General features: G+C 45.9%; 1 protein-coding gene across 4 annotated transcripts in view; it reads left to right on the top strand.

The window, feature by feature from the left end:
• The first annotated feature begins 3298 nt into the window (after positions 1 to 3298).
• Positions 3299 to 23900, top strand: part of EEPD1 (endonuclease/exonuclease/phosphatase family domain containing 1) — a 113993-nt gene continuing 93391 nt past the window's right edge. Inside the window, exons 1-2 of one of the 4 annotated variants that reach the window (XM_029925104.1) lie at positions 3299 to 3828; positions 4285 to 5349. In XM_029925104.1, the coding sequence (XP_029780964.1) occupies positions 4472 to 5349 (878 nt within the window). In that variant the 5' untranslated portion in view covers positions 3299 to 3828; positions 4285 to 4471. Of the gene's footprint in view, positions 3858 to 4284; positions 5350 to 23900 lie in introns of all 4 variants that reach the window. The other 3 variants (XM_029925096.1, XM_029925079.1, XM_029925087.1) reach the window with 3 other exon arrangements.

Below are 23900 nucleotides of genomic sequence, written 5' to 3'. Positions count from 1 at the left end.
CTCCAGCCAAGCTCCCAGTCTCAGTAGGGATTCTGGAAAGTCAGACATGTCACCAGGTGACTTAGACTGTGAGTTTTGCTTGCAATGAATCCTGGATTTTTCATCTGGCAGCTTTCAGCTGCCCTCTGCTCACTATCCCTTATCTCCCCAGAGAGACTCAACTTCTCTACCTTATTTCCCCGATCAGCTCTCATTCAAGTCCATTACATTTTTTATTAAAGATTCAGGGTATAGGGGCACCTGGCCTGCTCATTCAGTAGAACATGTGACTCTTGATCTCAGAGTTGTGAGTTCAAGCCCCATGTTGCTGTAGAGCTTACTTTAAAAATAGAAAAAGAATCAGGGTGTAAATGTGGTGGTTACATCAGAGAATAGCACACCAGGTAAAGCAGACTGTCAGACATTATCAGTCTTTAAAAAAAAAAGTGTATTTATTTTGAGAGAGAGAGAGATAGCACACACATGAGTGGGGAAGGGACAGAGAGAGAGAGAAAGAATCCTAGTGCAGAGCCTGATGTAGAGAATGATTCAGGGCTTGAACTCAAGAACCATGAGATCATGACCTGAGCTGAAATCAAGAGTCAGAGACTTAACCACTTAACTGAGCCACCTGGATGCCCTGAGACATCATTAGCCTTAAAGCCTTCTGGTGTCCCCTCTCTTGGGGCCCCATCTCTAACTGGGAATGCTCACTGGTCTTCTCTTGTTGGCTCCAGACCCAGCTTCTTCCTGGACCCCTTTGTTCTCCTTCACTCCTCTCCTCTTATCCTGGATCACCTACTCTTTCCAAAATAATCCTGTTTTCTTTCTCCTCTTCTTCTCCTTCTTCTTCTCCTCTTCCTCCTCCTCCTCCTTCTAGTTCAAACAGCACTCCTTTTGATCTTTTGAGGATTTTTTTCTGGTTTTATCGAGGTATAATTGAAGTACACTAAACTTCACATAAAGTGTGCAAGTCTCTGTTTTGACATACAAAAACCCATGAAACCATGACCTCTCAAACATTTCCATCATTCCAAAAGTTTCCTTGTGCTCCTTTTCATCCACTCCTCCATCCACCACAACCCGAAGCAACTGTTGATCTGCTTTCTCTGTATATAAATTAGCTTGTATTTTCTACAGTTTAGTATAAATAGAATCAAGCAATATAGTCTCTCAGGTTTTTTTTTTTCTTTTTGGCCAGGCTTCTTTCATTTGGTATGATGATTTCAAGATTCTTCAATATTGTGTGTATTAATAGTTTGCCTTTATTGCTGAGTAGTATTCCATTGTATGGATATACCACTATTTATCCATACACCTACTGATGGATTTGGGTTGTTGCTGGTTTTGGGCTATAACAAACTCCTGTAACATTATTTACACATCTTTGGGTTTCATGCTTTCACTTCTCTTTGATAAATACTTGAGTGCGGTGGTTGGGTCATATGGTAGATGAGTGTTGAACTTTTTAGGAAACTGCCTAACTGATTTCCAAAGTGGTTATACTGTCTTACACTCCCACTAAAAATGTATGAGAGTTTCAATCGCTCCCCATCCTTACCCGCATTTGGTATGTCAGTCATTTTAAATTTAGTCATGTTGTGGTTTTGTTAGTTTGTTTCAACACACAGCAGTTTAGCTACTGTGGCTTCATGTCTACCAAGGGGGAACATATGCTTAGATTTACAGAGAATAAAACCAGATTATGCCTGTTGTGCCAGGAAGGTTAGCAGTGCCCCTCTTACCCTCCCAACTGTTGTGGTTTGTATTATGAATATGTAGTTTCTCTGCTTCTAATCTCATTGGCCGTGCTCCCAGGCTGTCCATCCACAGCCACAAAGGCTCATCAAGGCATTCTGCTCAACAAAGAGTTTTCCTTCCTCTACAAGGGATTTTCCTGAACATGTTTTTCCTTATCACAACAGCATTACAGGAGGAAAAGGAGTGGCATAATGTAGTTTAGTACTGGGGTTGGGGAGTGGGGTGGCAAATGGAGGGGGCAGAGAAGGGGAGTCAGATAAGGTTCTGATGACATCATTTGGGCTGGATGCAGCCATGCTTGACATAAGCTCTATTCCTTAATATGCACATAACAACCAGGAAATCCCTCCCCTACCTTCTTTTTGTCTAAGCTCATGTGACTTGGATTTCTTCACTTGCAATTAAGAGTCCTGACCAGTATGCACACTAGGGGATTGTGCCTCAGAAAGGAAGTAGCATTTTGCCAAGCCCTGGCTGCCTCTTATTTTCACATCTGAAGCACTATGTGCCTTCCCCAAGAGTTACTGTTTTTGCTGACCTAGCCCTGGGAATTTAAAGCAGGAGCATTGGCCACATTGGTTGGGACAAAACTTCAGAGGACACTAAATACCCAGGGTCAAAGTATTCAAAACCATCACCACATGGTTTGCTTAATCAAATACTCTAGCTCTGTGTATCTGCTGTACTTCAGAGGGCTCTTTAATCGTTAACTAAATTGTCTTTTAGCGGTATGATCCAAGGACTGTTCTGAATTTTGGTAAGCAATCTTCATTTCCATAGCATTTCCTGTCTCCTTGATGACTAGATTTAATACTTAGAGAAACATACCGATATTTACTCAGAGCGCTATACCTGCCAAGGAGCAACCCTCTCCTAGCAGCACAGTGAGTTACTAGCATTGTTTGAGGACACCTCTGTGAGCAGCGCAAAGGCAATACTCCAGCGAAAGAAAAGAGGAGTCCAAAAGTGCGGGGCAGGAGTAAAAAAAAGATCCCATTCAGCCCCCTCTGGGAACGTTCTCAAACCTGACTGCAGAGCTGAGCGAGATCCCTGATACGCAGCGGTGCCTCCCCCACTGGAGTGCCCCGACCCAAAGATGATCTAAACTCAGATTGGTGGCCTGGTAATATCTGCGCCCCTGGGCGCCTTCTCTTCTTTCGAACTCCTTCTGCCGAAAAGCAGCTCGGCAGGTCTTACCTCGGTCAAGACTAAACACTCTCCACCCCGCACATCTAGCCCTGGGTCTCCGGTAGCATCCTCACTCTGGAGCTGCTGGCCCCAGGGTAGCCTCCTCACCACCCGACACTGCGGCAGGGGCATCGGCCCCGCCCATCCCGTCCCTAAACCCCGCCTCCGCGCCTCCGTGGCCCGCCCCCTCCCGCCATGGCCCCGCCCCTGCGCTCCCGCATCCCATCTCCACCCCCACGCGCTCCGGCCACCCCCACAGAGCAGGGCCCCGCCTCTCAGATTTTCAGGCTCCGCACTCCACCCCCTCTTCTGGCCCCGCCCCCCGCACACCAGGGCCCCGCCTCCGCGCTCTCTGGTTCCGCTCTCCCGGGCTCTGGCCTGGCGCTCGGACCCCGCCTCCACGTTCGCTCTGGAGTCCCCGGAGGAGTAGCCGCGCGGGGGGAGGCGTGGCCGTGGTGCCGGCGGAGGCGCGGGCCGAGCCGCCAGGACTTTGGCTTTGACACGGACGGCGAGCTGGAGCCGTGGCTTTCGTACTGGGCACCGACGCTGTCCTGGCGGATCCCGCGTCCGAGTCGGGCGAAGGACTTTTTGCCTCCATCAACGCAACTGCGGCGACGCCGCAAGTCCTGGTGCAGCCTCCAGACTTGGTGCAGCTTCGGCGCCCGGATTTCATCGCCGCTGCCGCCTCCGCGCAGCCCTGCAGCTCTTGCTGGCTCTGGGAGAGCGACTCGAAGAGTTTCTCCCGCAGAAAGAGCCGGGACGCGCAGCTCGAAGCGGCCCAGCCACTGACCCACACCCGCGCGGGCACCGGAACTGGAGGCAGGGGGCCCGTGCAGTCTCGGGCTGAGCTCAGGCTTCCGAGCCGCAGGTGGAAGGGCGTCCCGGGGGAGCAGCTGAGAGGTGGGACGCGGGGACTGGCGGCGGGTCTGGTGAGGGTCCACAACCCCCTTCTCGGTGCCTGCACTCGTGAGGACGGGACTCCCAAGCTGCGAATGGTGCTGAGTGTCCGGCGGTGGGTTGGGCGTGGGAGATGCGCCCTTTCTGCTGCCCGAACCCTGGTAGGGGCGACCTAAGTGGAGGGATGGCAGTGCGAAGTGAGAGAGACAGGGACCAGAGGTGTGGGCTGATAGATCTCTTTCCAAGAGAAGCAGCTCATAGCCATTTTGGACTCGAATGTGATTTAAAACGACCTCTTCAGAGGGAAATCCATATGGGCCAGCCTCGCTGTGTGTGTGCAGGGGTTTCGGGACAGCCATTAGCCTGACTCCTGGTTAACTCCTGCTCTAGGTAGGGAACGCTAATGCAAACTGATTAACTGATTCAATCGATTTGTGTGTTTATCAATTTGTTTTCCAGGTGGCCAAGTGAAAGGTACTTTTGGACACCCTGGGCATGGAGACTTAGTGTTTGTCTTTGGTAACCATTTCATTCCCTGCATCCTGCACCTTCCCTCCTGTGCCTGTAAGGTCCGTTGGGCTTCCTCCCTAGTCAGAGAGTTGTTTTGTGGTGGTGAGGCCTTCCTGGGCCACTGACCCTGGCCGGCATGGGGAGCACCCTGGGCTGCCACCGCTCCATACCACGGGACCCCTCGGACCTGTCCCACAACCGCAAGTTCAGCGCGGCCTGCAACTTCAGCAACATCCTGGTGAATCAGGAGCGGCTCAACATCAACACTGCCACAGAGGAGGAGCTGATGACTCTGCCTGGTGTGACGCGTGCCGTGGCGCGCAGCATAGTGGAGTACCGCGAGTACATTGGTGGCTTCAAAAAGGTGGAGGACCTGGCGCTGGTCAGCGGCGTGGGTGCCACCAAACTGGAGCAGGTCAAGTTTGAGATCTGCGTGAGCAGCAAGGGCAGCTCGGCGCAGCACTCTCCCAGTTCCCTGCGGCGGGACCTGCTGGCAGAGCAGCAGCCTCACCACCTCGCCACCACTGTGCCCCTCACCCCGCGGGTCAACATCAACACGGCCACCCCTGCTCAGCTTATGAGCATACGAGGCCTCACGGAGAAGATGGCTGTGAGCATCGTGGACTACCGCCGCGAGCACGGGCCCTTCCGCAGCGTTGAGGACCTGGTGAGGATGGGCGGAATCAACGCTGCCTTCCTCGACAGGATCCGGCACCAGGTGTTCGCAGAGCGCTCCAGGCCCCCGTCTACCCACACCAACGGGGGCCTGACCTTCACGGCCAAGCCTCACCCCAGCCCTACCTCGCTGAGCCTGCAGAGTGAGGACCTGGACCTCCCGCCAGGGGGGCCCACCCAGATTATCTCCACTCGCCCTTCCGTGGAGGCCTTTGGAGGCACAAGGGATGGGCGGCCAGTGCTGAGGCTGGCCACCTGGAACTTGCAGGGCTGCTCAGTGGAGAAGGCCAACAACCCCGGGGTGCGTGAAGTGGTGTGCATGACACTCCTGGAAAACAGGTGAGGACAGGAACCACGGAGGGGGTTGGGTGTGAAGACAGTTCTTGCATGGCCTCAACTGCACATGCAAATGAGTGGACTTTTTTGGGGGGTAGGGAGAGGGCAAGATTATTTAATCAGTGTTCTTGAGGCCCCAGCCAACATTGTTACCTGCAGTGGAGCTCTCCTGCTCCAGAATTTTCTGAAGACAGCTGTCTGGACTTGGGGCCCATATCTTAGACCTGGCGTATCTGAGATCAGTTCATAATTTGGGGCTAAGTGGAGGTTGTGTTGGTGTTATTGTTTTGGAGAATGTTGTTGGACTCAGAGCACTTCATGGGGGTTTACACCAGATCAGACACTCAGAGCCTGGGAAGCAATGCATGGTTTTGCATATGTGAAAGAACTAGTTGGTTTTTTTTTTTTTAATGAGGCAGAAAGTCACATTTGTCTCATCAAATACTCTTATTTGTGTGCACAAAATCAGCTTAAAGGCCAGGTGTTTGCTAACACACACACTCTGTATATTCACCATAACGCTGTGAATGAATCACTCCTCATTTTTTCCCCTTATTTAGCCTGCAGTTGGCGTTTAGGCCCACAATTGCAGCCCCAAACGTAGGTAAACTCTTCTGTCCCGTAGCCAGGAAAGGTCAGGCCCACATGTGGTGACTGTTGGCCAGATTTTCCCGTTTGAACCACAGGAAACGAGACTTGTAGGATGCGCTTTTATCACAGCGTGTTTACATTATTCACAGCACTGCTCTCTGTAGGAACTTCCATTAACCCCCCATAAAACAAAACGGTACCATTGTAGCAGTAACTCCGGCTGTTAGTAAAATAGTGTCGTGTATAATGTAATCAGCTCCGGGAAGGAAAGAAATCGTTTTAATGGTCCTCTGGTCCTGGTCTTGAGGGATTATGCCCGGCCACCCTCCGGACAGACATGTAGTATGTCTGTGGCCACTGGCTACCTTCCTTTGCCCTGGGTTGTTGGGGAGCCTGGCCGAGCAGCTGTTCAGTGACGTGGCGTGAGTTCTCAGTGGGCAGTCACAGCGCGTCGTGGCAGAGCATCAGGGTAAGTGAGTGAGGAGGAAACCAGGTCACACCATTTCCCTGGCACTGTCCCCATGGCACACTCCCCTCACAGGACTGAGGGATCACACAGCAGGTCAGAGAACCAGACCGGGAGAGCTCCCACACACGCCTCCTGCACTGCTGTGTCCTCTGTTGTGCTCTGTAACTCACTCCTTTTGCAAAATCATCTTGTACACAGATGAGAACTGGACTTAGTGCTGGGTGATGTTTATCAGGAATGGCCTGATCGTTGTTTCTCTTCATCTATAGCAACACGGGTATGTGCATGGGAAAGGGGAAGGGAGGGTAAAGGATGGATGGCTGTTTAATTCTTATCCTGAGTGTACTTAAGGCTCAATTTGACGGGAATGAATCGAGATCTGAAATTGCCCAGGGGGAATGACCGACTGGGCAGCTCTTGTCCATGTACAATGATAGTGATTTTTCATGTGTGGTGTCTGGGCCAGCATCAGCATCAGCTACTGACTCAGAAACTCTGGGTTTCTATGTGTTCACACACCCTCCTGGTGGTTCCGATGCTCACTGAAGTTCGAGCCTCATTGTACTGTGTGCTGGGTGATCAGCTCACCATCTCCCCCTTTCTGGCTTTTCTGACAACATCAGTGAATCCATGCAGAGCCTTCCAGGTACTATGCTTTCTTGGATTGTTCTGATCATCCCTATAACTGTCCGAGCATACGATGTTCTTTCCGGCCAGAGTTGAGGGGCTTATTCCATTTTTAGTACAGGTGAATGTGACGGGAGCATAGTAGGGGGCAGCTGGCCTCCAAATGGGCTCTGCTCTGCAGTGTGGACCTGGGTCAACCAGGGAAAGCGCTAGCAACTCATGTCCAGCATGGACTTATGGTTAGTCCTAGAGGGATACTGATTTGTTGAAGACATTTAGTTGCTGTTTTCAAGCGAGAGTGCTAGAACTTACCCACACCCAGTAGGAAGTAGAAGTAGCCAGGAAGGCGATCTATGTCCTGGTCACATTTCTCGCATTTGGCCACCTGTGTCGTTCTGTGTCTTGGTGGTTTCTTTGGCCTGTTCACAGTGTGTTCAGAGCATTCTCGGCCCTCCTACCATCTCATTAGCATCTGGTAAACATACAGTAATGGGCTTAGAGCTTGATCCCCTGTAGAGCTGCAGTGGATCCACTTGCCTGTGTGGCTGTCCTGGGGCACCAAACGATGGCTGGCTGTTACAGAGTGGCTCACATGTCCTCAGAACTGTAGTGCACATTCTCCAAGGGCTGTGTGTTCATCCTGATTCACAGAAATCTCTCACATTCCAACCGAGCCCTTTATTAGCAAGAGGAAATACATTTAGTTTGAGCAAGAATGGATGCAGGCAATTTTCTAGGTGGTGGTTATTTTCATACCTGTGTATATATAATACAAGTATTCTGGATATGTCTTCATAGTGTCTCATGCTTCCATATTCATTTCATTACCTACCTGGGAAGTAGGTAATGCTTGCTTTTAGTAATGATTCTTCATCTCTGTGCGTGGAAACTAAAAACAAAAATGTTAACTGACTTGCCTCCATCCCGTAGCTCCTTAGTGACTCGGCTGGGACTCCGACCCAGACCTTCTGACTTCAGTCCTGTGATCTTTGCAAGTGTGCTGTGTTTTGTAAGCAAGCCACCTTGATCCTCCCTCTTGTTCAGGCATCCCGCTCTCTGCCCAATCAGAGGCACTTGCCAATTTGTGTGCTAGTCACATTTCAGAAAGTAAATCCATTGTGAGGACCTTTAAAAGAAACCCATGGCTCCACCTTTTAATGTGTAAAATTGGTGAAATTCCTTAACCTTTCCAAGTCTCAGTTTTTCCATCTGTTAGATGTAGCTAATGAAAGGGGGAAAAAAAGAACCCTTGAAAAATTAAAAGAAAAGAAAGAAATACTTCTTTTGCAAAGGGAATAACTAACTGGCTCTTCATTTTCCTTTTTGTGGGTTTGCTTTAGCAGGTTTGTTTTCTTGGACTAAAGGGTACCTGTGTGGGACTCTAAAGACTTAGAGTCCTTTTTGCCCTGAGATGCTACTGCTGGGTGGACAAGCATGTGGGAGCTAGAAGAAACTGTGTTTTGCAGGAAACTGAGGTAGGACAGCCAAAAACTAGATTATCATACAGTCACCAGCAGCCTTCAGGGACACTTCTGTGGCTGTGGCACAGAACTGATGGATTTCATCAGATTCCTTTGCCAAATCTCAGTCTTGGGCAATGTTTTCCCTTGTTCAGAGTTCACGGAGCAAGGCAGAAAGAGGAATGCTTCTGCTAAACATCCTTGCAAAATCTGTCAGCAGCCCACATATGGAATGAAGATTAATTTTTAATTTTTGGTTTTTGCTGAGTAGTTGTCCTATTTTGAAAAGTCCCTTTGGTTTGTGAAAGTATAAGCCCTGGAGGAGCTGACTTTTATAATCTCCAAATAAATAAATAAATAGGTTTAATATCCCACTGCACACTGGGGCACCTGGGTGGCTCATTCGTTTGAGTGTCTGACTTCAGCTCAGGTCATAATCTCACGGTTTGTGGGTTTGAGACCCACATCAGGCTCTAGGCTGACAGCTTGGAGCCTAGAGCCTGCTTCAGATTCTGTGTCTCCCTCTCTTTCTTTGCCCCTCCCCTGCTCGTGCTTGCTTGTGTGTGTGTGTGTGTCTCTCTCTGTTAAAAAGCAAATAAATAAACATTTTAAAAAGTCCCACTTGCACATTCTCTTCATGGCCTCTATCAGAAAGGAACATGTCAAAGTCTTCAGCCTTATAATGGTCTCAGTCTGTTTTCTTGCCACCTGTCTGTCTGCAGTATCAAAGCACAAGGTGAATGAGTGCCTGGCAACATTTGCTGATTGTGAGAAATGGGATTTTAGTTGATCTGACTTGATTATAAGATCAATATAGACACAAGCCATCTTGTCATTTGATTCATTCATTGAAAAATCTGTATTGATTAGCTGTTGTATACATGCATATGCTAAATCCAAGAATCAGCCTGGCCTGTTTAACACAGTTAGGTGAATGTGAATCAGCTTGTGTGGCTCAGCCTCAAAATGGTCTGAGAAACCCAGATTTGGGGGGGAAAGTGATGAGTGTGATTGATTTTGGGTTGTATTTTTCCTATATGAATAATGGGCTTCTCCTGGGAGACTGAGGGGTGGGGAGATGCAGCCAGACATAACATCTGGGGCAAAATGCTCAGCAATCCACTTATAGTCAAAATTATGAGAACTGTTTTGACTGCAGAAACTGAGGCAGGCCCAGAGAGATTAAATAGCATCTGTGTGGCCTTCAGAAATGTTGGTCAGAGTCAGGATTTGAAACCATGCATTTGTCTGATTTTTGAGCAGGGAGTGTAAGTGTTTCTTCCCAAATACCATGTCTGTTCACTGACCCCTGGCACACCTGCTCTTTCCTCTCCATCTTGGGTCTTAGGCTGGCCAGGCATCAGGGCTTCACCTAGACTCTTAGGACTATGTCAAGCCCCACAAGGCCTCTGCTCCCTTCCTGCTTTTGTTCCTCTGAAGGACAAGGCTGATGGCCAGAGGTAGAGCAATCTGAAAGACGTCAGGACCTTTCTACCGGGCCCCTCAACTGTGAGTCTGTGACCTTGGCTCAACTCCAAGATAGAGTTCTGGTTTTGTGAGCCATAGAGTTCTGGGTGGTTTCCAGGGAGAAAGGTGGTCGGTAAGAAGACTGCCGTGGATTAATAAGAGAAGACTGTGTGAATGAAGGGAAATCCTGGTGTGTGCACCAGGGTGTATTTCACCAAAGGAAGAGATGTTAGTTTATCTTACAAGAAAGATGGGCCCATTTAGGATCTGATTTTGGAGGCTTGATGGTATAGTATTGCATCTCCTGAGGGATAGTCATTCCTTTCTTATTTATTCATTCATCAGATATTTTTTGAGCTCTCACTAGGTACCAAGTTCTGTGTCTAACTCCTAAAAACAAGACACAGTCCCTGCTCTCATGGAGCTTCTATGTAAGGTGGGAGATAGGTCAGTACATAACAGATAATTACAGAAACTGGTGGATGCTGAGGAGGATGGAGGCCAGTTGAAGAGAAGTCTGCTGAGGTGGATGGGAGTCAAGGAGGGCCTCAGCTAAAGCCAATGGATGAGAAGGAGCCAGACATAGGAAATGTTGGGGGAAAGGGTGCTCCCCTAGAGGAGCCAGCAAGTGCAAAGGCCCTGAGAGTGCTTATTCCAGACTGAAACCAGAGTTCTGGGAGCAGTGGGTAGTTGAGGGTACAGGGGGAGGCAGGGCCAGATGGGTGGTGCCTCCAGGGCTGGTATTTTCTCAGAAGTAGGCCACAGAGGGTTAGAAGCAGAGGTTGATGACTTACCTGTTACCAGGCTGTTCTAGCTGCTGGGGTCGGGGAGGCACTTGGAGCAGGTCCTGGAAGGTGGGTGGTGGGTACAATTTGAGAAAGTTGAATTGCAGAATAAAGACTACAGAGGATAGTGAGTGGGGAGAATGGAGAGTGGGGTGGAGATGAGAGCATCCTTTAGCGGCAAAGACTGGAAAGCCTTGCCTGTGTTCTGGATGTTGTAGGGATTAACTGTGTGGATCCCTGCAGGACAGGCTCAGAGGTGGTGAAGAAACCCTGCGTTAGCTCACACATCTCTGTGTTGTGTTGACATGATGCAGCTTGCTGACCTCACCCCTGCCCTCTCTTCTTGCCTCACTCTAGCCAGGTCCACGGTGCTCCTCTGGACAAGGCAGATCTCAGTCCGTAGTGGATAGAGGAAGAGGCCTTGTGAGCTGTCCTCTGTTCAAACCAGGTGTCTAATGGAGCCCCTTTGTTTTTACTATCAATTATACGTGTAACAAGGGCATATTTGGGGGGAGGTTGGGGTAGCAATTTGTATTAAAAGACATTTAAATGAATTTCATTCAATATTGATTGAGCACCTACTCCTTGTCTCGTCCCCAGTGAGGTTGGGGACTCAGGGAGAGCCTACCGTGTCGTCAAGCCTACTCTCACAGTCTTACAAGGGGACGCATTCCATGGTACTTACCAGGGTGCCATGTGCTATGAGGGAGGAGGAGAAGCTTCATCACAGGGCTCTGGTACCTGTCTGCTGGGCACTGCAGGTACGTGGACTCCTCAGTATAGAGGAAGGATGAGGGGATAGAACCAAGGCCGGTAGTTGGGAGGGAGCGAATGTGGAGAGGAGGGTGGGGTCTGAGTGGTAAGAGCATGGTGGCCCTCAAGGTGAAAGTCAGCAGTCCCTCCCCGCCATGCAGTTCCTGACACTCGGGGTCCAGGCTGGCTCACCGCCCAGGCTTATCCTCTGTAACACTCAGGCAGGGAGCACAGCAGGTTTCCACGAACAGTGCCTCACAGCAGAGAATTGTGTTGAGGTGTGTGTTATTTGCAGGGTGTTATTTTTATCTCAAAACTCCCCTACCTTACAGAAGATTTTATCTCAGAATTCCTTAATAACAGTCTCTGCCAATAACAAAGTGATGCGCTTCACTCACATTTGATGGGCTCATCATAGACACCTGGTCTGAGTGTAGTGATGAACAGTTGAGTGGAAATGTCACACCAGTGACTGCCAGCCTCAAACCTTCCGGCAGATGCCATAAAGGTGCCCCGCTCTACTTGTAGGCCATGGTCCTCAACACATATTTATGGAGCTCGAAGCCCCCTACTTCTGTTGCTCGTGACTGCCATAGGCATGGTCTGAACAACAGCTCTTCTTGAACTATTTTGATTGACAGCTGTCAAACAGCTGAATAGGAAGTCTGGGAAATACGCTCAGGGTAAATGTTTCATTTTAAAGAAAATGCTTGAATTCTTCCACCAAACTCCTGAGTAGAGAAACCTTGGGTTTTCTTTACTGAGCACAGCTCCGTACCTCTGTTGCTTTGTCATTTGTTTCCAGCAGTCCTGTTTCCTGGGAATTCTATTTTGGCTCAGCCATTACCTGATTAAGCTGTTAAGTTGGGCCTTCAGTGGTTTTATCTAGAGGCCACTGTAAACTCCTGAAACACAGTGGTTCACAGCCAAGAGAATATTGTTGCTGCATGGAAGGCTCAGTGCATTTTGAGTGTGGTTTTATCACGTTCCAGGGTTCTGAATCCTGTTTGCTCACCCAGAAGTCAGTGAGTGAACTCTGTACTTTCTCTTTCTCGGTCTGTGCTAAAAGCACAGTGCCTTTAAAAAAATTTTTTTTATGTTTATTTATTAGAAAGAGATAGAGCACACACACACACACACACACACACACATTCACATGTGTGTGGGGGGAGGGGCAGAGAGAGAGGGAGACACAGATCCCAAGATGGCTTCAGGCTCTGAGCTCCAATGTGGGGCTTGACCTCACACACTGCAAGATCATGACCTGAGTCAAAGTTGCGTTTAACTGACTGAGCCACGCAGGCGCCCCCACGGTGGCCTTTAAAGCAGATCTCTTCTCCGATGGATTGTTGTGGGTTGTTTTTTTTTTGGACTGTTGTTTTTAAAAAATACTGATCCAATACTCTGTTAAAAGACAAACAAAAAAACCCCTCAGAATATATTTTCAATAAGAAAATCCAGTATGACTTAAAATTTTTTGCAGTATTCATTTAACTAAATGGTGAAAAAGTGAGCATTTTGGTGTTCTCAACGTACCGTGACTGGCATTAGGCCGTGGACTCCCCTGCCAGTAGGTAGACCCAGTGCGCTGGCCTTATGTGCTTGGCGGGCAGCCTCCGCGAGGCCAGGTCACTGAGTTGCATTGCCTGCGGCTCCCAGTCATTTTTAATTGGAAGACTCGTTTTTATTTATTTATTTACTTTTTTGGAAGAAAATATTTTTATTTTATTTTTTTTAAATGTCTACTTATTATTGAGACAGAAACAGAGCATGAGAGGGAAAAGGTCAGAGAGAGAGGGAGACACAGAATCGGAAGCAGGCTCCAGGCTCTGAGCTGTCAGCACAGAGCCCGATGTGGGGTTCGAACCCACGAACCATGAGATCATCACCTGAGCCGAAGTCGGACGTTTAACCGACTGAGCCACCCAGGTGCCCCAAAGACTCAGTTTTTAAAAAATAGCAAAATACTACATGTCCCTCCTGTCACCCAGTGGTGGCTGTACTTTGAGTGTCCATGTGGTAGGGGTAGCTGTACCAGGAACAGAAACAATGATAGCTAACACTGACGACTCCTGGGATGAGGTCCCAAGTGGGTGTCCTCACTGGCCCTCTTGTACAGATACAGAGAGAGGGTTCCGAGAAACTGAGTAATTTCCCCCAGATCATACAGCTGTTAAGTGGTAGGGACTGGGTTATAACCCAAGAAGTTAGACTCTGAGGTCCAAACGACTCTGAGTTCACTAATGCTTTTCCAGGTACCCATATTCTCTTCCCTGCCCTAGCCTGCCTGCGTGCTTGACTAGATGCTCTCCTTCACCAACTTGGTTTGAGTTCCCTAGGTCATGTTCATAAATATGCTGATCTATAAGGATACCTGTGTGTGTTTCTTCAGAGAGGAGTGGGGATATTTACAAAGCAATCTGAGGGCAGGATCCTATATTTTTATGACTTTTCAGTCTTCTACAGTTGTCTTGCCCACACCTATTATGACAACAGTTTCTTTAAACAACTTGCTTTTATGGACGCTTCCCAAGCGTCTGTCTTGGTTTTCTTAGAAACCACTTCTCTTTCCGCTCACACCCCTGTTTCATCAGTTGATGTCACGTTTTAGGAGACCACAGTAACACTTACAATAAACATAAAGAAATCTGGGGACAGACAGCTGACCCTGGGTGAACGCATGAGGCACAGTTGATCTAGCCGGGAGTACTGCATGTGCCATGGGCATCCGTCCCTTGGCATGTTTTCCAAAGAGACTGAGAATAGTCTGGGGGGCGGGGTCCCCGGAGTAGAAATTGGTTAGAGAATACTTCTGGTGCTTTAAAAAAATACTGGTACCTGGGCCCAAGTTATATTACTTATATATTTATATTTATAGCTTAGAGACAATATTTGCTCTGCATGTATGTTGCAGATCTCTGGCAGTGACTGCAGTTACGGACCCACTATTATTTTCTCTAGAAGATTGACTCAAAAGTTGTTACTAGTATTAAGGTCAAGGGTTCCTGACACCCCCAAAAACTCTCGCAACTTTTAGAAATAAAAGAGGTAAAGAAGTAATGAGGGTTTTTTTTTTTTGGTTTTTTTTTTTTTTTACTTAAGACCCCTACTTGTCAGCATTTTCTTCTGTGACATAGACGGGCTGCTTACGGAATTCATGAATTAAAGCAAACAGGGAGGGATTTAAGCAAGTGGACTGGACAAGAAAAAGTACCTTCCCAAATGTGTAACTCTCTATGGTTTCTTTTTTAATTGTTCTGAATTTAATTTTCAGGTTTGAGTTTTGTTCACATTAAATACATGTCCATACATGTGGACCTGTGTAAGAGACTGTTGTATTTTAGTTCACATGTGCTGACCTCCGTTAAATGCCAGGCAAGACTGTTTGGGGTGGACTCGTAATCTTCAATTACATTACTATTAATGCTTCTGACATTTCTAATAAAAATGCAAGTGGTTGTTAGTTATTGTTAGAGCTTCAACTATCTTTTAAACTCTTGGGTAAATTTAATTGAAGAGCTTCTGAGATTATGAGATGGTTGTTCAAAATGTTGCCATTTGAAACCGTTTATCAAATCTGTGAAAATCAGGAGTTTCTTGCCACTGATCTACCAATACAAGGCATAGACATAAACTACATTATGTGAACTCCCCTCTGCTTGCTAGATGGGATATTGCCCGATTCACAGGCTGATTAATAAAACCAGATAGATCTTTGGGGGGAAAAAAGAGACATAAACTGGATGGGGGAGAGAGAGGTGATTACGAGATCACTCATAACCCCCAATTTCAAATTCAGCGCTTGCATTCATCAAAGTGGCCGCAGTAATTGTATTGATTGGTTGTATCCAGAAACGTTATCTATTTAAATGTATACATTTCTTCTAAATCATAAAGGTCTTTCCAATCTTGGGGCTTTTTCCACAGAAAGAGAAAATGATCACTGTTTTTACCAAATGCCCTTTAATTCTGAGAAGAAAAAGTGGTTGTTCCTACGGGTAAGATGTGTTTTAGTTTGCTAGGGCTGTCGTAACGAGTACCACGGATTTGGTGGCTTAAACAACAGAAGTTTATTTTTTCACAATTCTGGAGGTTGTACATCCAATATCAAGGTCTTGGCAGATTTTTTCTTACCCCCCCTGAGGTCTTTCTCTTTGGTTTGTAGATGACCGTCTTCTTACTGTGTCTCAAAGGGTCTTCCCTCTGTACTTGTGTGTGTCTAAATTTCCTCTTCTTATAAGGATACCAGCCACATTGGATTGGGACCACTCTAATGGGCCTCTTTACCTTAATTATCTCTTTAAAGACCGTGTCTCTAAATGCCGTCACATTCTGAGGTGCTGGGGGTTAGCACTTCAGCATATGACTTTTGGAGACACAATTCAGCCCTAACAAAATGACGTTAAGCAAAATTGCCCAGGGATTCCTTCTTGGCAATTTGTCAGGAACCTGCAACTCTGGGTTTTTCATGGAGAGATGGTGGTTCAAGGGACTTGTTTAACTGTTTAAGTGCTAAAGAACATTGTGTTCCCCGGTGACAGCCTGCTTGGTAAGAAGAATGGTTTCTTGCGAGCCGCAGTCAGCATGGACCAGCTCTTATGGGCTGGGATCTTTCTTTCTTTGCAACTTGCCGCTCCTTGGTTTCTCCTGAAACATAGCAATGACCTGAAACCTTTCACTCACCCTACCAAGGCAGCAGCTCCACTTTGCCAAGTTTTTTGCTTGCCCTTGGCCACAAGCGATGTGACACCCAAGTCTACCCTTTAGAATGTACTGCCCTTTAGAATTGCTGAGGAAAGGTGAGATTCGGTGGGACCACCATGAAGCCAACTCAAGATGAGCTCTCCCTGGCTTGTGTTGTTAAGCACTGTGGCCATGGGCTCCGTTGTTGGCAGGTGTTTCCCTCCAAAGCGGCCATTCTGTCGCAGTTGCCTGCATGATGCCATCTGCACTCCTGGACTCTCTGAACAGCGTACTTTCAGCATAGTAACACTCAGCAATCTGTGGAAAGAGGAAACCACCACTGACATTTATTGACTAATTACTTTGCCCCGAGTGCGGTTGCTTAGCCTTTTATCTTCACACCATCCCAGTAAGGTAGGCAAAGTATCCCCATCTTACATATACGGAAACTTATCTTAAAGAATTTAATTCAACTTACTTAAGGTCAAATGGTTGGTGAGCATGGAGCAGAAATTCAGGAAGAATTACGCAAAGCCCAACATCTTTCATATCCAAAGGCAGAGAATCCATAAACTTGGAGATCTCCTAGATTTTTTATGTCTAGAAAGCATGAAGAGATGAGTTTAGTTGGAGGTACTCCCTGGAATGGGTCCCAGTGAGTATTGAGGAAATCATCCCATTCTATCATCTGGTGAAATCAGGAATGTGGGGCTTTGGGAGTGCTGGATTTTTTTAATAAGATAAAATTTACATACTATATAATTCACCCTTCTAAAGTGTACAATTCAATGGGTTTTTTTTGGTATATTCACAAAGTTGTGCAACCCTTACCGCTATGCTGGAACATTTTCATCACCCCCAAAGAAAACTCTACATGCATTAGCAATCACTCCCCTCCCTCCCCCAGCCCCTGGCAACCATCAAGCTACTTTCCGTATCTGGATTTGCCTATTCTGGATAAATTATATAAATGGGATTATATGGTATGTGGCCTTTGTGTCTGGCTTCTTTTACTTATTAGCATGTTTCAAGGTTCATCCATGCTGTAGCATGTAGATTTCTTTTTTTTAATGGTTGGATAATATCCCATTATATGGATAGGCCACATTTACCTTATCCACTTGCAACTGATGGACAAATGGGTTGTTTCTACTTTTTGGCCATTATGAATAATGCTGCTGTGAACATTCATGTGCATGTTTTTGTGTGGACATATGTTTTCATTTCCCTTGGGTACATGTAGAGGAGTGGAGTTGCTGAGTCATGCGGTAATTCTATGTCTAACATTTTGAGGAACTGCTAGACTCCTTTCCAGAATGGCTGTACCATTTTATATTCCCCTCAGTGATAGATGAGGTCTCCTACTAGTTTTCTACATCCTCTCCAGTACTTGTTATTCTCTTTTTGGTCACTGCCATCATGGTGGGTGTGAAGTGTATATCATTAGGGGTTCGAGTTGTATTTCCCTAATGACTAATGATGTTGAACATCTTCTTGTGTGTTTATTGCCATTTGTAGATCTTCTTGGAGAAATGTCTGTGCAGATCTGGGTGGGCTGTTTTCACACCTGTTTCCAAGCTGATAAAATACAAGATATTTTTATCCTGACTCCCTTTTTATTCCATATTCCTTGCCCCTTAATCATGGGGTCATTATACTGGAACCTAAACTAGAATAAGTCCTTTGTAATAGGAAAAAGTGCTAAGCATCCCAAAGGAATAAATCCCTTCCCCCTCCCCCTGCACTCCCCCATCCTGCTCAATCTGGGATGGAAGCTGGAAAATTTCATTTTGTGCTTCATTATTCTGGTTGGAGTGGTCTGTCTACACTGGACTTTTAATACTGTCCTTGGGAAGTACTTGGTGTCCTCTGATTTTTATATTTAAGGTATGTGTTTTGGATGGAACTTTAGCACTTTTATCTAAAGCCAAATGTAACACACTGTATGCCAGGATTTGCAATGAGAGGCAAGCTTTGGATAGTTCATAACAATATCTGCACATCACATTCCTGGGCCAGGAAAGAACCTTGAAGGAAGACTTTCCATGGGACTTTGCCTAAGTCATCACAGACAAATGAAATTTTGTATATAATGTTTCTATAATTCCTTATTCTTTTGAGCAGAGGAGATTTGAGCCATTACACTCTTCAGTTTATGGCACCCTGTCACCGGTCAACACTAGGCCCCACTTCTGTTTTGTTTTATTAAAAAACATTTTTTAAATGTTTATTTTATGTTTGAGAGAGAGAACAGAGTGTGAACGAGGGAGGGGCAGAGAGAGAGGGGGAGATACAGAGTCTGAAGCAGGTTCCAGGCTCTGAGCTATTAGCACAGAGCCTGATGCAGGGCTTGAACTCACGAACCTTGAGATCATGACCTGAGCTGAAGTTGGATGCATAGCTGACTGGGCCACCCAGGTGCCCCTGTTTGTTTTATTTTTAAAATGCCTTTTCTTCTTCATCCCCTTCCCTATTCATCCCCTTCCATAGATCTCCAGTACAAAGTGCTAAATATATAGTCTTAGATGTATCTTTAAAAAATGGATTGTATTTAATCTGAAGAAACCTTGTATTTTCATGGTTGCCAGCTAGTCCTTTGCTCCTCACTACTGCTTAGTCATGGGCGGTGTGCAAGGGCAGGGACCACATATACTTATCCATCCACAGGTGGTGACAAACCAGTCTGGGTTGGGCTCCCTGCCACCAGTGAGGCCAGCATGTCCTTCACATATTTTACAGCCATTTGGATTTCCTCTTTGGGAAACAACTTTTCTCAACTTTTGCTCATTTTGTAAACTTTACAATTTTTTAAACAGTTTTTAACTATTATTTTTAGTTGTTTGAACATGTTCGTGCACATTCTAGATGCCAGTCCCCAGAGATTGCAAGGATCTTCGCCCAGTCTGTCACCCTACATTAAATTTGTCTTTGGGCCATTCATGCAGCAGAAACTCTTTTTTTTGATATGGTTGAATCTGTAGTTTCACTTTTGGATGCTGTTTAGCAAACCCATCTCACCCCGAGTTCATTTTTACTGTTTCCTCTCTACTTCATTTCATAGTTTTCTTTTGTATCAAAGTTTTTAATCTATCTGGAGAAGATCTCTGTGTAGGTATGAGGTGAGGAATCCACTTTTACTCCTTCCAATTTTCCTAATACCATTTACAAGCAAGTTATTCTTTCCCCGCTGATTTGGGATGCCACCGTTAGCATCACATTTAATGGCCCATTTGTGTGCTCCTGTGTCATTCCTACCATGGCATCTGGTCGGGTGAGTCCCCTGTGTTCTTCTACTCAAAGATTTCCCTAGTTGTGTACATTTTACAGTCAGTTTGTATCTCAAACATCCTGATGGGAATTTTGGAATTTTGATTGGGATGGCATTAACTTGATAGATGAGGTTTGAGAAAATTTGACGTCATGCAGTATTAAGTAGCCCTTTCTTTGAACATCTGTATTTCATTTATTTAAATCTTTTGGAACATTTAATAGATCTTAACATACTTCTCCATGGAGGTCCTATGCATTCTTCATTAGGTCAAATCGTAGATACTTTGATTCCCTATTCTTAAAATCCCCAGAGAACTAAGTTCTACAATTTCGTTCTGTTATTCATTCTAGTGTTTACCTGTCCTTATTACCACAATGCTCTTCCTCCACTTATTGTACATCCTTCATTTGTAGTTTAGGCCTGTTGAGTCTTTCCTGGTAGAAGTGAAAACCAGCCATTCAAAAGCTTTGTGACATTTTGGAAGACTTGGTTTAATCACCTTTCACCTTATACTCTCACCCTGAATAATGTTACTTCATTTGCCTTTCTCCATGATTCATGTTGTTCCAGGATAAATCAATTCTCTGACTATACTGTAGATTTCAGATTGTCCTTCTTGGGTTTTTTTTTTTTTTGAGGTTTATTTATTTTTTAAAGTGATCTCTATACCCAGCTTGGGGCCCAAACCCATGACCCTGAGATCAAGAGAGGGGCACGTTCTTCCGATGGAACCAGCCAGGTGCTCTAGGGTGTCCTTCCTGTATGAGTGGATATACAATTATGAGTGGACTCAATGGATGAGCCAAAACACATTCCACTGGCTTAAACCAAACAGAAAAAAAATGTAGTGACCCTAAATTATTAATGTTTAAATTGAAAACTAATGAATTAATGTTATGTGTGCAGAACAGCTCTAGCTGTGAGTTGCATTTTACTGTAGGTTGGATTTGAGATCAGAGAACTTAGAATTATCCTTAATAGTTCAAACATCATTTATTGAGTCTCATTTTTATAAATCTTATTTGCTTCTCACGTGTCCATGGATTCCTGTGTCTGACCACAGACGTATGTCTGTACATGCCTCCACCCACAGAATGTCTGGGTATGTGTGAGTTATAAATATACCCATCGTTTTAAATAGATCTTTATCTTTAGTGTTAATTGCTTCTTTCTTCTTCCACTTTCTCAGTGACTAAGTCGAGTTGGGAGGACCTGTATGCAGTTGTCTGTGCACTGCCTTCTAACTAATTATTTGTAAATTCTCCTCTGTAGTTGGTTTCAGCCAAGCCCAATGGTACTTGGTGTCTGATTTTACCTAAAAGCAACGCAGGCAAAAATGAGAAATTTCTTTTCTATCAGGTTTCCAATGACATTGTAAAGTAAATGTCAGGTCCATGACCTAGGTCGTTTGCATAGTTCAAGGCCAAACTGTAGTTTATGTTTGGTGTCCAAATAGGCGCCTTTAATTTTGATGTAAAACATTTAAAACATACCAAAAAATTTAAATGATACTTAAGCCTTTCCCTCCTCTTGTCAACGCATTTTACTCTCTTGAGAACTCAGAGCCCTTTTATCCCACTGTCATTCTTTTAGATCTGTCCCGCCCCCCCCACCCCCCACCCCCGATCTTCTTCATCCCCCCTACCCTCCTCATCTGTGCTTGGAAGATTTCCTTCCAAGGACTTGGAAATACAGAAGCTCACTTTCCCAGCATCCTTTGAAGCTAGGGCCCAGGCTCTGCAGGTCGGTGGGTCCATCCTAATCTTTGAGTTGGGAGCCGGTGGCACTGACAGCTCAGGGACATGAAGAGTTCACTGTGGCCGTGGGGACAGCAGGATCGTGTCCCCAGAATGGCTGAGGGTGTGGCTGCCCACAGTTAGCAGGCATGTGAGAGTGGTGCTGTTGGCTGCACAGGCTGCAACATTGAGTTTGGAATCGTGGCAGAGGGGTGCTCACACCCTGGCTCTGGGGCACAGTTGCCTCTTGTTCCTGACTGCCCCATCTGAGCTGCTTGATACCCTTTCAATGAAGCACTTTTCTGCTTGAATCAGTCACTGTTGTTGTCTGTTGCTTGCAATCAAGAATCTTGACTGATACGCTCTGATATGTAGACCCTCACCGTGGTTTTAGAGCTCTTTGTAACCAATAAAACCTTTTCTTAAATGAAGTCTCACGGGGGAAACACCACATGTGAAGCCAAGGAAAGGAGAGCTTCTCTGGGTGAGGGGCCCGGGAGGGGCCTCCACTATACAAATCACAGTTGAAATCCATGGCCATGGACATCTATTGACCCTGGATCACTGCCTCTTTGCCCACGTTGCCCAAGCCCTGTTTTCTCTGCCAGGCAGCCTCTGGAGAGGTAGATGGTAGCATTTGCTACTGGTTCTTCATTGTTTTATGTGTCCAGGCCCCGTCACATGCTGTTCATTTCCTCTAAGACTGTGACCTTCTCTCTGATGGCTTTCACTAGGTGAATGGTTATAAGCCTGGCCCACGTCCAGACCCTATGCAAGTGTGGATACCTGGATCAAAGGACATTTGTGTCTCCCTTAGAATCTTCTTCAAACCACACACCCATTTTTAAGATAAAAAACTTAACAGTCAACTAATCAGTGAATTTTGCCCTCAAGTGTAATAAAGGATGTACTTTAGAAAGACATCTCTTAACCTTGGCAATATTGACTTAAAACTTTTTTTCATTTCGAGGTTATGATAGATTGACATTCTGACATTTTGAGCCAGATCATTCTTGATTATGGGGACTGACCTATGCATTGTGGGATATTTAGTGGCATCCCTGGCCTCTACTCATTAGATGCCAGGAGCACCCTCCTTCTCTAGGTGTGACAACCAAACATTGCCAAATGAATATCCCCTGAGAGGTAAAATTGTCCCCTCTAGAGCCATTTGTAAGGAAGGCACAGAGAGCAGCGTAACCACTGTGGGGACCAGGGCTCAGCCTGCCTGATTTTCCTTGGCTTCGATAGAAGTGCTGGACCCTGGGGCGTGGGCTGGATAGTGAAGGAGGGAAGCCAGAGGGGCTGAGAAGAAGACCATTTGATCCCAGGGAGATTGAAGAAGGAGTGTGGGTGACTCCTCACAGCTGGAGAACTGGGGGGCGGGAAGAGCCTGGGGCATGTGCAGTTCCCACCATGCAGCATGTGTCGTGGATGGCACTGGTGGGATTCATGTGGAGTAGAAAGCAGGGATGAGGAGGTGAGGCCTGGTAACCCTTCTGTGCCCCCAACCCTCGCTGGGACTACTTAATAAAGAAGGAACTTGGGAGCTACAAACTGATCTACCTCCCTGGTGATGAGGGAAGTGCAGGAATGCTAAGCAAAGGGCCCATGGAAGGAAGTTCCCTAAAGAGGACAAAGCAAGATCTTTCCAAGGCTGGCCAATGCACCTGCTGGACTGAAAATCACTACAGGAGTGGCCTGGAGAGAATCCCTTCCCTCACATAGTCTGGGACAGAGCAGAAATCTGGAGGGAAAGAAGAGGTAGGTTTCATTATCTATGGGCCTCATTTTACAATAGAAAAATTGGGTCTCATGGGAGCCTAGGGACTTCAGCAAGTCCTCTTATGTGATGACTATTTGAATAAAATTATTTCTGTCCCCCAGTGCTGGGAGATATCACTCTTACAGTCGTGAGCGTGTAGGGAAAATATTAGCAGGGTCTGAGATACTCAAGCATTAGTGTTCATACTTTTATGGGGGGTATTCTAATTTTCCCTTATTAATGACCCTCCCTTAAAATAAACACAAAAGCCCAATTGAAATAAAGTATTATTTTTTGTGTGTGCAGAGAAACATCTCAAATTGAGAAGATAATTGGATTTGACTTTAGATCATGCTAGTGTGATATGTGCTTGGCTGTATTATGAATACAATCCTGAATAAATTGCTAATGGCGAAAAGCAGACTAAATCATTTTCAGAAAGGAAGAAGAGGTGGGAAGGAAATAGCATATGGTATCAAGTTGTATAACCTAAAAATAAAGCTGCCTGGTTCTCTTCAAGACACCTTGAGTGTCTTCTGTGGGAAGAAAAATAATGAATCAAAAAAATGCTAAGTTGTATTTTGACTTACATTGTTAATGCTTAAATTTTTAGGTACAGAAAGTGGATCAGTGTTTGTTTGGGGCTGATTTAAAGGCAAATGAGCACAAGGAAACTTCTGGGGAGGATTGATGTGTTTTCTTTTTTTAATTTTTTTAAATTTTTTTTCCATAATATTTTATTGTCAAATTGTTTTCCATACAACACCCAGTGCTCTTCCCCTTAAGTGCCCTCCACCATCACCACCACCTCTTTTCCCCCCTCCTTCTTCCCCCTCAACCCTCAGTTCATTCTCAGCATTCAATAGTCTCTCAAGTTTTGCATCCCTCTCTCTCCCCAACTCTCTCTCCCTCCTCTGCTCCCCCTGGTTCTCTATTAGGTCTCTCTT

The sequence above is a fragment of the Suricata suricatta genome, chromosome 2, assembly GCF_006229205.1.
Source record: "Suricata suricatta isolate VVHF042 chromosome 2, meerkat_22Aug2017_6uvM2_HiC, whole genome shotgun sequence".
Classification (NCBI taxonomy): Eukaryota; Metazoa; Chordata; class Mammalia; order Carnivora; family Herpestidae; genus Suricata; species Suricata suricatta.
This window is presented reverse-complemented; position numbering and strand designations above follow the sequence as displayed.